Source organism: Micromesistius poutassou (genome assembly GCF_964030765.1).
Source record: "Micromesistius poutassou genome assembly, chromosome: 3".
NCBI classification, from domain to species: Eukaryota; Metazoa; Chordata; class Actinopteri; order Gadiformes; family Gadidae; genus Micromesistius; species Micromesistius poutassou.
Window position 1 is genome coordinate 16848388 of NC_140273.1, and position 17500 is coordinate 16865887.

The 17500-nt window shown below is 54.0% G+C and overlaps 2 protein-coding genes across 2 annotated transcripts in view; one reads left to right on the forward strand and one right to left on the reverse strand.

Annotated features, from left to right (window-relative positions):
• The window catches only part of adgrl1b (adhesion G protein-coupled receptor L1b), a 30638-nt gene extending 14624 nt beyond the window's left edge, over window positions 1-16014 (forward strand). The window contains 18 exon segments of the mRNA XM_084465988.1: window positions 162-224; window positions 227-264; window positions 903-1088; window positions 1221-1259; window positions 2065-2245; window positions 2398-2520; window positions 3735-3952; window positions 4200-4373; window positions 5791-6003; window positions 7646-7866; window positions 8107-8173; window positions 8264-8352; window positions 9018-9186; window positions 10009-10158; window positions 10938-11034; window positions 11469-11579; window positions 12035-12052; window positions 12745-16014. Coding sequence (XP_084322114.1) covers window positions 162-224; window positions 227-264; window positions 903-1088; window positions 1221-1259; window positions 2065-2245; window positions 2398-2520; window positions 3735-3952; window positions 4200-4373; window positions 5791-6003; window positions 7646-7866; window positions 8107-8173; window positions 8264-8352; window positions 9018-9186; window positions 10009-10158; window positions 10938-11034; window positions 11469-11579; window positions 12035-12052; window positions 12745-15044 — 4457 coding nt within the window. The 3' untranslated portion in view covers window positions 15045-16014.
• A 1295-nt stretch (window positions 16015-17309) lies between these two features.
• ppap2d (phosphatidic acid phosphatase type 2D) overlaps window positions 17310-17500 on the reverse strand; it is a gene marked incomplete at its 5' end in the record, with an annotated part of 20782 nt that continues 20591 nt past the window's right edge. The window contains one exon of the mRNA XM_084464981.1: window positions 17310-17412. Coding sequence (XP_084321107.1) covers window positions 17323-17412 — 90 coding nt within the window. The 3' untranslated portion in view covers window positions 17310-17322. The remainder of the gene's footprint in view (window positions 17413-17500) is intronic.

Consider the following 17500-nt stretch of genomic DNA (forward strand, 5'->3'; position numbering starts at 1 on the left):
CTCTCTCCTGCTCTATCTCCCCCCATCTCTCTCTCTCTCTCTCTCTCTCTCTCTCTCTCTCTCTCTCTCTCTCTCTATCTCTCCCCCCCCCCCCCCCCCCCCCACTCTCTCTCTCTCTCGCTCTCTCTCACGTTGTACTCCCTCTCTCATCGTCTGTGCAGGTATCGCCTCCTACCAGTGCATGTTGTCCCCGCTGGGCTGGAGCTCCAGGGGCCCTGACCTTTCCACTGCACCTCTCCCTGGGTTAGCCAGATCGCACAGAAGGTTAGTCACCCGCAACCACCCACCCACACGCACACAGACATAATGTGTGTGCAAATGGCCTACAGTCAGCCAGTGAGTTCCCCTCTTAAATGCCAGCATCGATGGCATCATAAAGCCACACACGCGCACACACACACGCACCACACATATGCTCTCTCTGTCTCACTCATTCTCTCTCTTGCTCTCCCTCTCTCTCTCTCTCTCTCTCACCCACACACTTATGCACATACACCCATACACATATGCACTTTTTTCTCTCTCTGTCTCTCACACCCCCACAAACATACGCGCGCACACACACACACACACACACACACACACACACACACACACACACACACACACACACGCACATGCACATGTGTTCTCTCTCTCTCTCTCTCTCTCTCTCTCTCTCTCTCTCTCTCATACACACTCTCTCATACCCCCATATACACACACACGCACCCTCACACACACACACACACACACACACACACACACACACACACACACACACACACACACATATACTTTCTCTCTCTCTCTCAACCAAACACAAATACTTACATACACTATTTCTCCCCCCCCCCACACACACACACACACACAAACCTCCCACTCCCTTGCTTGACCCCCCCCACCTCACCCCTCGGTAGATCAAGAGTGGAGAGAACGCAGCAAACATCGCCGGGGAGCTGGTCAACCTGACGCGGGGGCGGGTCTACGCCGGCGACGTCAGCATGTCCGTCAAGCTGATCGAGCAGCTGTTGGACATCCTGGACTCCCAGCTGCAGGCCCTGAGGCCGGCCAATAAGGAATCGGCCGCACGCAACTACAACAAGGTTTACGGCCGCCCTGCCCCCAGGGCGCTACTCCCCACTACTCTGACCTTTCCAGGATGTGAATGAGCGAAATGCCAAATGCTAACGATGCTAACCAAAGCTGTTGAATGTTGTGTCTGGTCTGTCCTCCAGCTGCAGAAGAGGGAGCGTACGTGCCGGGCCTACGTTCAGGTGAGCAGGTTTCCCCCCCTGAAGGGAGAGGAGAGGGTCGTAGTGGCCACAGCACGTTGTGAACACGTCGCTGTGCTTTAATACTCACGGTGTGGAGTAGTCTGGGTGGTGCCTCTTTTCTGCTTCGTCCCCTCATCTTCCTTCGTCCTTTTTTCCGTACTATGAATTAGGGATGGGTCAGAATATTAGATTATTCGATTATTCGTTCCTGGGGGTCAAAGTTGATTTTTAACATTTGGACCGTTAACATTTTTTTTCCATTCAAATAAACAAGAATTAACGGACGGAACTAATGTTGGTTCTGTAGCACTATTAGTTTTTATTATTATTATTAATCATGTACAGAAAAACAATATGCACAATACACAAGCATAAATATTAATATATATGCATACAACACAAATACTGATCACTGTTAAAGTTTGTTTTTTTGCGTTTAAGATATTAAGTGATTTCTTGCCGATGATCCATGGCTGCCTTTGTGAATGTCGGCACACATTGAATAATCGATTATTCGTTCATACCACCCACTGATTATTCGACCATGAAAAATTTGAGTTATTCACATCCCTACTATGTATGGCATGGTCTGAATCCCAAAGAAGATTAAAAACATGTTTTCCACTTTTTTTAATTGGATAGTCCCTGTGTGTTTCGAGCAGTAGTCACAGTATTAGCAACGGGACGGTAGTAAATGATGTAAAAATAGATTGCCCTCTTTTACACTTTCTCTCTGTCTGTTTCCTCTCTCTCTCTCTCTCTCTCTCTCTCTCTCTCTCTCTCTCTCTCTCTCTCTCTCCTCCAGGCGGTGGTCCAGACAGTGGATAACCTGCTGGGACCTGAGGCGCTGATCTCCTGGGCAGACATGAACAACGCCGACCAGTCTCGCTCTGCCTCTCTGCTATTGGACGCAGTGGAGAAAGGAGCCTTCCTATTGGCTAACAATCTGTATGAAGGCCGCTTCAGCGACAGAGCCCCTAATGTCGGTGTGTGGGCTTATGCTATATTTTGCCCCTATTGTTGCGTGCTTTTGAGTATTTTGGAATTTGCGTGAAGTTTACTTAATGTTTAATATATTGTGTGTGTGTGTGTGTGTGCGTGGATGTGTGTGTGTGTGTGTGTGTGTGTGTGTGTGAAGATCTGGAGGTGTATGTGATGAATACAGAAGCAGAGATACCGGACCTGACCTTCCCTTATTCCTACGACAGCGACAGCATTCTCCAGATCTCTGCTTTGGCCCTGCAGCAGTACAGCAACAACGGTCCGTAAATCCCCTCATCACTCACAGCTTCGTTCACAGTCACACTCAACAGACGTTTTTTGTTTTTTTTACCCAAAACGAGGCTCAGCGCAATACAAAGTATACGATGACAGTTGGAGTCGGGGTACTACAATCCCGACGTTCACAGGTACCTACCTGTCTACCAAGGGGGGTTAAGGACCCCGTTACGTCCTCGCGGAGCCTCCTTGCGTCCACCGCAAGGAGGACGCATCATCGAGACGACGCAGCAGCGAGGGCTGTGATTGGTCCGCTCACCAAAACCCGACGCAGAACCCAAACAGGTTCACGTCTGCGTGGTCCTTGCGTTGCGTCGGCGTGGAACCATAATCAGCCCTTTTTAACGGCCATATTGGTTAAGCTAGCGAGCCACGTCATGTGTTTTGCGGGCACGGCTTTGGAGGCAGGTCGGAAGGGAGGAGTGGGATATATTTTGATCGGATCTTTTTTAAATCTGTCTGTACGGCGACAGTAAGTTGATTGTTAAAGCTAGGGGGTAGGCAATTTGGAGGCACCATCTGGTGCCTCCAAATTGCCTACCCCCTAGCTTTAACAATCATGCGATATTTCATATCCATCTACAGAGATCGATTTGGACAATGGGTTTGGCATCCAGGCTGGAACAGTGGTCATATTTTTGAGTAGCAGGGTTAAATGTCCAAAACAACATCATACTGAATGTGAATGGATCATTGTGGGTGTGTGTGTGTGTGTGTGTGTGTGTGTGTGTGTGGATGGACCGAGTCAGACTAATTGGACTCTGGGTCTGGTTGAGGCAGCACAACCGTTGTGCGTTGACAAATCAATGTGCACGGGTTAAACCAGCCATCAACACACACACACACACACACACACACACACACACACACACACACACACACACACACACACACACACAGGGAGAAAGCCCTCCTACGTGGCAACAAGAAGCACCAGGTCATGTTATCATTGTCTGCAAACTTCTACAATAAACCGGCTTTCGACACAGACCACCCTGCGTCGTCCTTTGTCTGGAGGACCCGCAAAAAACAGCTGACACTGGTGAACCGGTTCAGGCCGGGTGAGGCGGCTCGGACCGGTCGTCGTCCGCCCACTCTCCCGCCGTCGTTCGCCCACTCTCCCGCCGTCGTTCAACCGTACGGTTTCTGGTTTTGAGTGACGTTTTCGTCGTTCCGCTCACACCCCTGCGTTCCCAGGCCAGGTGAAGTTGGTGCTGTCGCTCTTCAAGAACCTGGGCTCCTTCCTCACCACCAAGAACTCCACCCTGCGCCTGGGCATGGGCCTGAGCCAGGGGTCGGAGGTCAGGGGGCGGAGCCTGGTGGTCAACTCCCACGTGATCTCCGCCTCGGTCCACCGCGGCGTCAACATCGTGTACCTCTCCGAGCCCGTCATCTTCACCCTGCGACACCTGCAGGTGAGCGCGCACGCCGCGTCCTCTGTGGCGTGCTGTGGTGTGTGTGTGTGTGTGTGCACGCGTGCACGTGTGTGTGCGTGTGTGTGTGCGCGCGTGCACGCACGTGCGTGTGCGTGTGCATGCATGCGTGCTTGCGTGTGTGTGCTTGCGTGCACGTGTGTCTATGTGTATGGATACACAACACAGTGTATGGATCTGTGTACGTTATGTAAACGATGCCCCCCCCCCCCCCCCTCCTACCTCACAGCAGGAGAACCACTACGGCCCTAACTGCTCCTTCTGGAACTCCTTGGGGCCTTCGGGCAGCGGCAGGTGGTCCACGCAGGGCTGCCGTCTCCTGCACTCCAACAACACACACACCACCTGCGCCTGCAACCACCTCTCCAGCTACGCCGTGCTCATGACGTACCAGCAGCCTGCTGTGGGTGCTCCCCCCCTCCCCCCTCCCCCCCCCTCTCACTCACTCGCTCATTTCACAGGCTTTACTTGGGCCGGGAGTCTCGGCCAATCGGATTAGCACATTATTAATTATTCATCGCTTTTTGTTGTATCGTTAGTGTCATTGTGGATCTAAAACTCTGTTCTAAACTGTTTGACTTAGGGTGATTACATTAGAGCGTATGGCAGTTTTGGGGTATGGTGTTAGACTAAACAGTTCTGTCGTACAGCTTGTGTGATTGAAGTGAGTCCCTGTACAGCCCGTTTCAGGGCATATAAACCTTTTTCCGTTTCGATTATTGTTGTCCCAATTCACAGGATGAATGCACCGTCTAATGATAGTTCGAGAGAAGAGAGAAATTCATAGAGTACTCCAAAGCTTAAGACACCAAAGGGTCGGCACAGCCGATCACAAGCCATTCCCTGACACACTAATAGAAAACTACAGGAGCCACAGGGAGCTCTATATTAAATGCACCTGGTAGTGGTGAAATGATATGTGTGTAAATAGCATCATATTGCTCATTAACTCCGCTACACCTAACCTAACAAGGCACATTTATTTTAACGGAAGCAATTTAAAGAACAATCTGCATTAACCGCGCAGCAGCTTGCCAGAGAAATACGATTTATGGAAGACACTACTTGCTAGAGGTCATTTCCTTTACATAATGTGGAGTGTCTCTCCTTTTTCTCCTGTGCTGCAAGTTACTTTTTGATAATAGTGCAATAGTCCCATTTTATTTTTAGTGGCTGCTGACATGGAGGTTTTCTTAAAGTTAGTTCTTCCAACAAAACCTCTAGATCACTACCATTAGTGCAATGCACGCACGCAGACACTGCAAATGTTACCTCCCTGGCCGGTTCGTTTCCATGATGTATCGGGACGTCTGGGGTTGTGGTGACGCAGGCCGGCGCGTGTCTGAGGTCACACACAGACCCTGTGTTTGGACGCCGTGCGTCGTCCACCGTTATCTGCGGTGATGCTACTCTCTGAAATGACATGAAAAACGGAATGTTTCTATACTTTTTTTTCAATTCTGTCCTTCCAACCAGATGAATTGGTGCAATGCTGCTGAAATATTAACATAAATACAAACACAGCAAAACTAACGAAACGAAACTGTGATTCATCACTTTTCTTTTTATTGAAACTGGCTCCGGGGCGGATGGGGACAGTATCGCGGGTAGGATGTTTAGACTCCCGGCTGACAAGTCCCAGCTGTGAGCCCTTGTGATTGGTCGTGCCGACCCCTATCGTAGGCACCATAGAGAAAGTGTCCGCTCCATGATAAAAAAAAAGGCCAGATAGCGTGTCTACAAAAGCCAAAAGCATCCATCCTGTTTTCTTTTTCTATTGTTCTCTTTTTTTAATGTTTTTTTCGATTCTCCCCTCCCAGTCCGGGGTGGGAGTGGAGGAGCTGCTGGTGTCCGGAGTCTCGTGGGTGGGCATCTCGGTGGCCCTGGTGTGCCTGGCCGGCTGTCTCACCACGCTGTGCTGCCAGGGGGCGCCCTGGCACAGCGACCACAGCAACATCCACTGCAACCTGTGGGCCAACCTCCTGATCACCGAGCTGCTCTTCCTCGTGGGGGCCAACAAGACGCAGTTCACGGTGAGTGCCGCCCACCCCCCCCGCCCCCGGCCCCCCTCCCACGCGTCTCAACACTGAGCACGTTCTAGTGTGTTGCGGTGACTGCCACTGGATGCCTGGACACTCCTTTTATGGTTAACCGGCGGCCAGCGCCCCATCATCAATTTAATATGTTCTGCCTGTATGTATGTATGTATGTATGTATGTATGTATGTATGTATGTATGTATGTATGTATGTATGTATATATATATGTATATATGTATGTATGTATGTATGTATGTATGTATGTATGTATGTATGTATGTATGTATGTATGTATATATGTATATATGTATGTATGTATGTATGTATGTATGTATGTATGTATGTATGTATGTATTAGGGATGTATGTATGTATGTATGCATGTATGTATGTATGTATGTATGTATGTATGTATGTATGTATGCATGTATGTATGTATGTATATATGTATGTATGTATTAGGGATGTATGTATGTACTGTATGTATGTATGTATGTATGTATGTATGTATGTATGTATGTATGTATGTATGTATGTATGTATGTATATGAAATGTTGGCACCCACTGCGCTCCTGACCGTCCCTGGAAGGAGGGATCCCCCACTCTGCGTTCCTCCTCAAGGATTTCTTCCTTGCTGATGAAGGGTGTTTTCTCTTGCCCTTTCGGGGGCTTGGGTCAGGGGGGGTGTTTGGCCTGTCGAGCCCTTTGAGACTGTAATGGCCACGGAGGTGTGGCGCTTCTCGGGAGGAGGACAGGTGTAGCTCATTCAGTTATGGGTCTGTATGCCATGGGCCGTGATGAAGGTCATAGGATACGCCTGTGTTTGCCCCTAGTGCCACGCCTCGGCGATAACAGCGTTTTAAACGGAACCGTTAGAGCTCAGCTTAGTGCATTGATCGGACTGCACAGCACAGCAGTCAGTTCAGTCCTCATTGATCCGTCTCTCTCCTCCTCCTCTCTGTTTCACCCCCCCCCACCCCCCCCCTGTCCCTCCCACCTATACTCCCTCTCTACATTCATCCCTCTTTCCCCATCCCCATCTCTCTCTTTTTCTCTTCTACCTCCCCTCTCTCTCCCTCTACTCTCCCCACTCGCTATGTCTCCCTCTGCCTCCTCTCATCTCCCCTTGTCTCTCTCTTTCTCTCCATCCCCTCTCCACCTCTCTCTGTCCCTCTCTACTCCCCCATCTCCCCTGCCCTCTCCCTCCCTCCCTCCCTCCCTTCCCTCTCCCCCTATCCCCCTGTCTCCCTCCCTCTCACCTCTCCCCCCATCTCCCACCCTCCCCCTCTATCTCCCCCCCCCCCTCTCTCCCCCCCTATCCCCCTCTCTCCCTCCCTCTCACTTCTCGCCTCATCTCCCACCCTCCCCCTCTCTCTCTCTCCCCTCTCTCTCTCTGTGGGCCTCCTCTCACCCTCCCCCCCTCTCTCTCTCTCGTCCTCCCTCTCCCTCTCTCTCCCCTCTCTCTCTCTGTGGGCCTCCTCTCACCCTCCCCCCCACTCTCTCTCTCACCCTCCCTCTCTCTCTCTCCCTCACCCTCCCTCTCTCTCTCTCTCTCTCACCCTCCCTCTCTCTCTCTCACCCTCCCTCTCTCTCTCTCACCCTCCCTCTCTCTCTCTCTCTCCCCTGACCGTGTGCAGGTGGCGTGCTCCATCGTGGCCGGCATGCTGCACTTCTCCCTGCTCTCGGTGTTCTGCTGGCTGTGCCTGGAGGCGGTGGAGCTCTACCTGCTGCAGAGGGAGGTGTTTGAGGGCCAGAACTCCAGGAGGAAGTACTTCTACCTGTCGGGCTACTCTGTGCCCGTGCTGGTGGTGGCCGTCTCCACAGCCATCGACTTCAGAGGATACGGCTCCAGCACCGCGTAGGTGGTGGGGACGTGTGTGTGTGTGCGTGCGTGTGTGTGTGCGTGTGTGTCTGTGTGTGTGTGTGCATGTGTTTTTGTGCTTGTCTTGATTGGGCACACGACCTACATGGTCGGAACCCATTGTTTACTGTTATTTGTGTTTTACTAAATCTGTGTGTGTGTGTGTGTGTGTGTGTGTGTGTGTGTGTGTGTTTGTGTGTATATGTCTGTGCTTCGTACCTGTTCCTGTTTTAAAAGGTGCTGGCTCCGAACAGACAATTATTTCATATGGAGTTTCCTTGGACCAGTAGCGTTCATAATAACGGTAAGCACTACGATATTATCTACGATATTATCAAACGTGATCGATATGGACACACATCTGATGTCTGAACCTCCGTACGTTGGCCTGCAGCTCAACCTGGTTGTCTTGGTGATGACCCTGCACAAGATGCACAGCTCTGCTGCCCTCAAGCCAGACTCCAATCGACACGACAACCTCAGGTTGGTAGTAGGAATACCGTCGCCATCGCCGTCGTCATCAAGGCATCATCATCGTCATCATTACCATCATAATCCCATCATCCTCATCCTCATCATAGCCAGGGGGTCGGCTCAGCTCAGGAGGTAGAGCGGGTCGACTCGTAACCGGAAGGTTGCGAGTTCGATCCTCCGTATTCAGCTCCTGAATACGGAGGGAGTGTCGACGTGTCCCTGAGCAAGGCTCCTAGCCCCTAGCTGCTCCAACGAGCAGGCTGTCCCCCTGCGTGGTTGACTCCGCCGTCGGTGTGTGAATGAGTGTAACATCATCCCCATCGTCATCCTCATTATCATCATCACCACCACCATCACCAACACCACCAACACCACCATCACCACCCCCACCATCACCATCACCACCACCATCATCACCACCACCACAATCACCACCACCACCACCATCACCACCATCACCACCACCATCACCACCATCATCACCACCACCACCACCACCATCTTCATCATCACCACCACCACCATCATCACCATCATCACCACCACTACCATCATCACCATTCCCATCACACCCACAAACAACCCACTCCGATGGACTCAGTCTCCATTTCGCCATGGCTCCATAGCTCCAGGTGTGTCCACTAGAGGAGGTGTGAACTGTGTGTCCCTTACAGGGCGTGGGCGGTGGGGTCGCTCACCCTCCTCTTCCTCCAGTGCGTGACATGGTCTGCAGGCCTGGTCTTCCTCTCCGCTCCCTCCCTCCTCCTGGCTTACCTCTTCTCCTCCCTCAACACCGCCCAGGGGCTCCTCATCACCATACTGCACTGCACCCTGGCCAGGAAGGTTGGTCTCTGTGTGTGCGTGCGTGCGTGCGTGCGTGTGTGTGTGACTGACTGTGTGTGTGTGTGTGAGTGTGTGTGTGTGTGTGTGTGTGGGTGTGTGTGTTTGTGTGTGTGTGTGTGTCTGTGTGTGTGTAGTCTGTATTGTATTGTATTGTAAGGCACCTTATCGTATGATATCGTATCAAGTCATATGTTATTGTATCGTGTTATCATATCATATGACTTTGTTGAATACTAAGCCTTTGTTACTGGTCTTATTACGGCATTGAGCAGACTGTTGATTTCTGAATAGCAGACCACGGCTATCATTGACAGACTGTTGCCATGGATGCTATTTCCAACTGTAGAACTGAACAGATTTTGTTTTTGGTTGCGGTAGCAATAAAATCATATTTTAATTATCGTCAGGGTGATAAACCCCTCGGGTCGCGTCGGGGTCCTGCATCACCCTGTCTCGGTTCATCTCGGATTCTTATGTCGTCGAGGGGCGAAATATGCAAGGAAAGAAACGTGACGGTATAACGCCCCCCCCCCACCACCACGAGCCCCCTACAGGCAGTTAGTTGAGCTGGACCGTAAATGGTAAATCGACTGCATTTACAATATTGCCTGACATTCACCCATTCACGCACACGTTCACAACCATGATAGCCTTGCTCAAGGACACCTCGACCCTCAGCTATCAGGGATCCGGCGATCAAACCACTAGCAACCTTGCGGTTACCAGCCAACCCGCTCTACCTCCGGAGCCACTGCCAGACCGCGATCGCTCCCACTGGGGCTTGTCCCCACGTACCCACGGGTGTGGCGTCGCTGTGTGCAGGGCCAGAAGGACTACGGCCGCTGCCTGCGTCTCTCCCAGTGCTGCGGCGGGTCCTCCTCCAGCTCGCCGGACTCTGTGAAGGGGGCGGCGCTGCGCTCCAACAACCGCTACAGCAGCAGCCAGGCCCGCAGAGCCACCGCCAACAGACAGGTAACGACGCGGCGGCAGCACCGGCCCCTCTGTGCCCAGCTCTCGCTCTCACTGTGTCCCTCTCCGTTCAGTTCAGGTCATTTTACAGCTTCTTGGAGAAATGCAGATATGGGAATGGGGGGGGGGGGGGGGGGGGGATATAGATTTACATTGCCGAGACAGACGGACAAGGATGGGTTGTTTTTAGAAACATTAACATTAAAGGGGACATATTATACCGCCAGGTGTGAGTGTGATTAGCCGTTACAAGCCGTTTTGAAAATCGGCCTCTTCTGACATCACAAGTGGGCGTGTCCACCTAGATCAGGGACGGGCAACTGGCGGCCCGCGGGCCACATGCGGCCCGCATCCTCACTCTGTGAGGCCCGCAGATAATTTAAGATAAAAAAAAGAATATATCTATATATCTATTTTTTTTTTTTTGTAGCTTCTCTCATATCCGATTAGGTGACGAGCGCGGTCATGTGACCCTCTGATGGTGATGATGAAAAATCGTGGCCCTCTTAATCATGAAAGTTGCCCATCCCTGACCTAGACGTATGACAGATAGATGAGCGACGTTTGCTACAGTCCACCGTGTAGTGGACCAGTGTAGACTGATCTATCCAGCGCACATCCAGGTGGACACGCCCACACGTAGGCGTGCCAGAAAAGGCAGATTTTCACAACGGCTTGACTCACCTGATCACACTCACACCTGGTGGTGTAACATGTCCCCCTTTAACATTCACGTCGTCTAGTTAGTGAGGGTTTCTAACGCTCTTCCTGCGTGGTGACAGAGCCGCATCAGGAGGATGTGGAACGACACGGTGCGCCGGCAGACCGAGTCGTCCTTCATCGCCGCAGACGTCAACAACACCCCCACCCTCAACAGAGGTAAGGGACCGCCTGCGCTGCACCCAGCGCCACCCAAAGACCCACAGTCTGTGTGTCATTGGAACCTGAATGAACGCCCTCCCTCCTCCTCCTCCTCCTCCTCCTCCTGCTCCTCCTTTTCCTCTGCCTACTCATCGTCCTCACGCCTCCTCCTCCTCCTCCTCTTTTTCCTCCTCCTGTTCTTCTTCCTCCTCCTCCACCTCTTCGTCCACGTGCTCGCACTGCTTTCGTCCTCGTCACCTTCCTCTTTCTCCATCTCCATCTCCCCCGCCTCCTGCTCCTCTTTCCTTTTTTCCTCCTCCACCTCCACCTCCTCTGCCTATTTCTTCCCCTCCTCCGCCTGCCCCCCCTTCCGCCTAATCGTGTTTTTCTGCCCCTCCTCCTCCACCTCCGCTAACCCCCCACCTCATCCGCCGTCTTCTTCTGCTCCTCAGCTGCCTTGGGGAACCACTTCCTGACCAACCCTGTGCTGCAGACCCACCCCGGAGCGTCCCCCTATGACACTCTGCTAGCCCAGGGCTACAGCCAGCCCTTCACCTCCACAGGTACAGCCCGGGCAGAGCGCCGTGTGCGTCCCAGACAACCTGTGGGCCCACACCTTCTGACCCCACCTCTGGGTCATGTTGGAGACGCACTCGTTTCCTCTGGCCGTTACCAGGTCCTAGTGCAAGTCCCGAGTGTAATATGCGTTTTTTGGCGTGTTTTGAGTAAAGTAGTAAACACACCCTGAGTGACTATGCACACACACACACACACACACAAATATACGCATACGCACACACACACACACACACACACACATTATGTTGCTATTGTGCAAAGTGTTGGAGAATGGACGTGTGTATGTAGTGTACGTGTGAGTGTGTTGGACGATTTGATTTCCCTAACCACAGTCGAGCAAAGATATTTTTTCCTTTACAACCTGAAATGTTTGTTTGTCTTTTTCCTTTTCCGCCCCTTTTCCCGTCCTCCCGTTCCTCCGTGTCCCACGGACCAATAGGAACCTTCAGAAACAAGAGTACGAGTACGAGCACTGTTTTACTATGCTCACTATCTCGCCATTCTAACTCCACCTCCGTAGAGACATCATGAGGACACAGCATCTCCATGTGGTTGTTTCATGACTCACCCAAGGATTCAATTCCTTGCCCCAAGTATTTACACCACCCATGGTTTCCCGCAGAAAATGTGTTAGTTAAGGTGGTGGGGTGGGGTGGTGGGGTGGGGGTGCACTCTTTTTACTGTGGGACAATTTACACTTATTTTCATGCAGGCTGTCAGACTGTTGCCCTGCAGCCTGATCTGTACACAGAGAGTGAATGAAGTTTAGATTATTTTATACTTTTGTATAATATTTACTATACTAATAATTATTATTATTTATTATTAGATATACTATTACTATAAATATATATATAAATATAAATAAATAATAAAATAATAAAATAAATAAAATTATATATATTAAAAAAATAAAATGACGTCGTAGTTAAGGCTAAGCTGTAAAGTGTTGTAGGAAACCCTGCACTGCCCGAACACTCCTCCCCGGCGAATCATCACTCCCCCAAACCAAACTCAGAGCCCCATTCTCTCATGCATACACACGCTCGCTCACCCCCAGCTGTGCCCCGCTGACGCCGCGTGCCCAGCATTGTGGTGCCGCGTCTCCGTCTCCTCACCGTGTCCCTTGTGCTGCGTCTCCCCCCCCAGAGGCCGGCGTGTCCCAGGGCCAGGAGCCCTGCGGCCTGGACAGCGTGTGTCTCAACGGCGGCTACACCCCCAACACCTTCACCCTGCACGGCCTGGCCTCCGCCCCGGGCTCCCGGGCCGGCGTGGTGGGCAGCACCGACCTCCTGAGGGGGGAGGGGGGCGGCGGCGGTGGCGGCGGCGGCGGCGGTCTCGGAGTGGACGACGTCTCCCCCGGGGCGCTCCTCTCCCCCCACTCTGGGGGGGTCCCGGAGTTGGGTGGCGGCGGCGGCGGCGGCGGAGGGATGCGGCGGAACTTGTCGGACGCGGCGGCGCTGGAGAAGATGATCATCTCGGAGCTGGTGCAGAGCAACCTGCGGCCGGCCGCGCCCATGCCTGTGCCCCCCGAGCGCTACGGCAGCCTGGCCCGGCCCCTCCACGAGAGGCCCGGCCACGCCCACAGCGCCACGCTCACCCGCCACTCCCAGCAGCAGCAGCAGCAGCAGCAGCAGCAGCAGCAGCAGCAGCAGCACGCCCACGAGGGCTGGGCGCCCGCCATGCCCGCGCACCACGCCCGCCCGGGCCCGCCCGACGGCTGGCCCTCCGCCCGGCCCCAGGCCTCCGGGGACCCCGAGCTGCTGCACCAGCCCCCCCCCGGGGTGCTGCTGAGGGGCCAGGACCTCCACCACCCCGTGGCCGCCGTGCAGGCGCGCCTCCAGGAGGGCTGGGCCCACGCCGCCGCCGCCCACGCCCACGCGCCCGGCAACGCCGATCCCAAGGAGAAGCTGAAGGACGCGGCGGAGCGGGCGCAGCTGCAGTGCACGCTGGGCCGCCGCGGGCTGCTGCAGGACAGGCAGCAGGCGCGGCCCCCGGACGTCCAGGCCCGGCCCTACTCCACCATCAGCCGCACGCCGGGGACGCTGTCGCGGCACCGCGCGGCCGAGGGGGGGCCCGGCGGCGGCGGCGGCGGGGCGGCGGAGCGGGAGCGGGACAGGGAGAGGGACCGGGACCGCTACCGGGACAGACCGCTGCCCCCGCCGCCGCCCCCGCCGCCCCAGGAGGCGGAGCCGCTGTACAAGGCCCTGGAGGAGCCGCTGCTGCTCAAGCAGAGGGACGCGGCCATCGCTGAGTGGCGCGCGGGCCAGGAGAAGGACGAGATGTTCCTCCTGAAGCGGGACGGCCTGGCGGAGGACTGGCGGGAGCGCGGGGGCGGGGGCGGCGGCGGCGGCGGCGGCGGGGAGGCCCACCTGTCCCAGATGCCGGACGACGGGATGGAGGAGTGGCGGAGCGGTGCGGGGCGGGGCCGGGAGGACCCCCTGCTGCTGGAGAAGAGGGACGGCCGGCTGGAGGTGTGGCGGGGCGGCGGCGAGGAGTCGGACAAGGAGGAGACCTTCATCACGCAGAAGAACGAGTTCGCCATGGACCGGTGGCGGGGCGGGGCCGAGCGGGAGAAGGAGGAGCCGCTGTTCCTGAAGGAGCGCGACGGCTGGCGGAGCCTGGTGGAGCAGGACAGCGAGGAGTACAAGCAGAAGGACGGGGCGCTGGAGGTGTGGCGAGGCGGCGGCGACATGGAGCGCGACGAGTCCTTCCTGTTTGACGGCAAGGACGCCAGCGGGGGCAGCGGGGGCAGCGGCGGCGGCGGCGGCGGCGGCGGGGGCATGGACGGGTGGCAGCGAGGCGCCGAGCGCGGGTCCTTCCGCTACCACGGCGACCGGGAGGACTCCTCGGACACCTACACCCTGCCGCTGAGCCCGGACGTGGACCTGGACCCGGACTCCTCGCCCATCTACGCCCGGGACTCCAACCCCTCGCCGCTGTACCCCGGCGAGCGGCGCTCCCCGCCCGTGGGCGTCTTCCCGCGCGGCTCGCCGCCCACCAACATCTTCGCCTCGCGCGACCCCAGCCCGCCCTCCTCCTCCTCCGGCGGCGGCGGCGGCGGCGGTGGCCTCTACTCCCGCCACTCCCCGCAGGTGTACAGCCGCGGCAGCTCCCCGCCGCCGCCGCCGCGCTTCTACACGCGCACCACCCCGCCCTCCCTGTCCTACCCCGACAGCAGCCCCGAGGGCCCCGAGGAGCTGAGCCCCACGGGGGCGGGGCAGCAGCCGCCGCCGCCGCAGCAGCAGCAGCAGCAGCAGCGGCCCGCCCTGGACCTGCCCTACAGCATGGGCCGCCCCCCGCTGGGGCCGCGACCCAACCACCTGCAGACCTTCTACCAGCCACCGCCGCCGCCGCCGCTGCTGGCCGCCAACGGGGAGCAGGCCTACCTGGGGGACGCCGGCTGCGACGGGGAGGACGGACAGATGCAGCGGGTGACCAGCCTGTGACTAGGGCGGTGGTGATCGGGGGCGTAGAAAGCAGGGAAGGGAAGGAAGAGGAGGCGAGCCAGAGAGAGAGAGAGCCGTTGGGGACCACACGACAAGCGCACACACACGCACGCACACACACACACACACACGTGCACGCGCGCGCACACACACACAAACGCACACGCACACACACACACACAGTAAAAGAGATGACAAGCTACAATTCTGAACGAGTGAAATGGCTATCCCTAATGAGTGACTTGTGTATAAAGGTCGAGACGAGACGACGGTACATCGGCGACGGCTGATGAGGATGATGATGATGATGATGATACTGAGTTTGACGGCTCCTTCCTGCTTCTATCTGCCGATCACCACGAGAAGGTTATCCCCCTCTTCACGTTTTGTTACTTTTCTATGACTGTGATCCATTGACAGAATCCCCTCTTCCTCTCGGTCTCCTCACCTCGTGCCCCCTCCACCCAAGCCCTCCTGTTCTCTCCCTTCTCATTGGTGCTTGATCCTCATTCGGTCATTGTCTTCGATTCTATTGGTTCCTCCGCTGGGTGTCGCCCTTCCCCCGTAGCAAGCAAACAGTGTGTCAAAGAAGCACTTGTGTGTTGCCAAAAAAAAAATCATTTTTAAAGAACATGTGCATGACTTTATAGTGGCTTTTCAAGGCTACATACTATAAGAGGAAAGAGCGAAAGTGTACGTGTGTGTGTGTGAGTCTGAGTGTGCTTGCGTGTGTGTGTGTGCGCGCACGTATGTCTGTGTGTGTGTGTGTGTGTGTGCAAGTTTGAGCGTGTGCGAGCGCGCGTGGGTCTATACATCCTTCTTATATAATTAACGTGTCACAGTGGAACATTTTATTAATATCAACGGAGACTCATGGAAGGCCTCCTCCTGCTCATTCTTAACTCTTGACCGGTCCAAGTTCACATCCAGACCAAAACGTCAGCCCTCTGCCACAGACCGCTGGTGATGGACTACGTGCCCTTGGCTTGCGTCACGGCAAACAGAACGATTGACTCCAAAAAAAACGATCACAAACTTTGATGCGATCTTCGGGGAGCCCTGTACATAACAAACCCTAAAGTGTTCTGATTGTCTTGTATTGTTATTGAAGTAAAAGTAAATATGTGAACAAAATCAGGCGTGTGTCTTTCTTTCTTCCGAGCATTCATTGGACACTTCTTGCTTATGGAATGGTTTTAATTCGTCCACCTGTTGGTTCTCTGCGTCGTCTCTCCCAAGGTACAGGACGTATCGGGGCGTATTAGTGTGTGTCTAATGGGTTGGAACGGAATAAGACCAGGCTTCTGAGGGGGAAAACTATAAAAAAAAATCACTGCTGCCTTTAATTCACTGTTGGATCGGAGCAACAAAGACACAACTGACACAAATATATTCTACAAACATGGATTACACATTTTACAATGCACACATGGATTATTTACATGGACTGTATAACTGCTTATCTGTTAGAGTGACCCACATGAAACTCTTCTACTCGTTATATATAATATATACATGAATCATGGCATAAACCCTCAGAATGACTTGCATCTACGCTGTTAGTACATCACATCCTTTAGTATGCTTACATTCACACAGCTCTGTGCAAACTCAACGATTATTTTTTTATATTGTTTATATGTATTACATTATTTAGCGTTTCCTCGTATTTGAGGATAATGTCAATGTAAAAATACATAATGTGTATAATCAGTTTACATTTAAGCTCCATAAACACATTATGTGTTCGCCCGTTTTTCAGTCACGGCAAATGGAGAGTGATTCGAACCCTTTTAAATGTCACTACATTCTCACAGGCTATCAATAAACCCTTATTAAACCACAAAAACCAAACCTGTTCAAGATCCGTATGGAACCTATAAAGGACCTTCTATGAATCCCCGCGGTCCATCTAGCACAGTTCACTCACCATTTACAGGAAATTTACTTCACATAAATCAGGCGTACAAAAAGTTGGAACAGGGCTGCAGAGAGCTCGGTGGAAGTCGGAAAAACATGTAGCGCTCAGGACAGAGTATTCTCGAGGGATTTTACAACCAAACGAACCCACCAGGCGGGAGCTTAGCAGCGACTCCGCCGTGCCTGAGTTTCAGCCCTTTTCATTTGTTTTCCATCCAAGCCATTGCCTCAGCGTCCACCATGGAAAATCAAACTGAGGACATGAAGACAATTGTGAACGTCTGCATTGAGCTGAAGATGCGTGTGTGTGTGTGTACGCCCCCCCCCCCCCCCCGTTAGGAGTGTGTGGACGTGTGCTCTAGCAGATGGTGTGGTGGGCAGACAGAGGGGAGAGGGTGGACGACGACACACGTCTGGAGCTTTTGAACATGGAGGACACATGGAACGCCTGGGACAGAAACACAGAAATAAACAGCCATGAGACACGTGTCAGGCCTCGACACACAGGCACACACACAGGCACACACACACACACA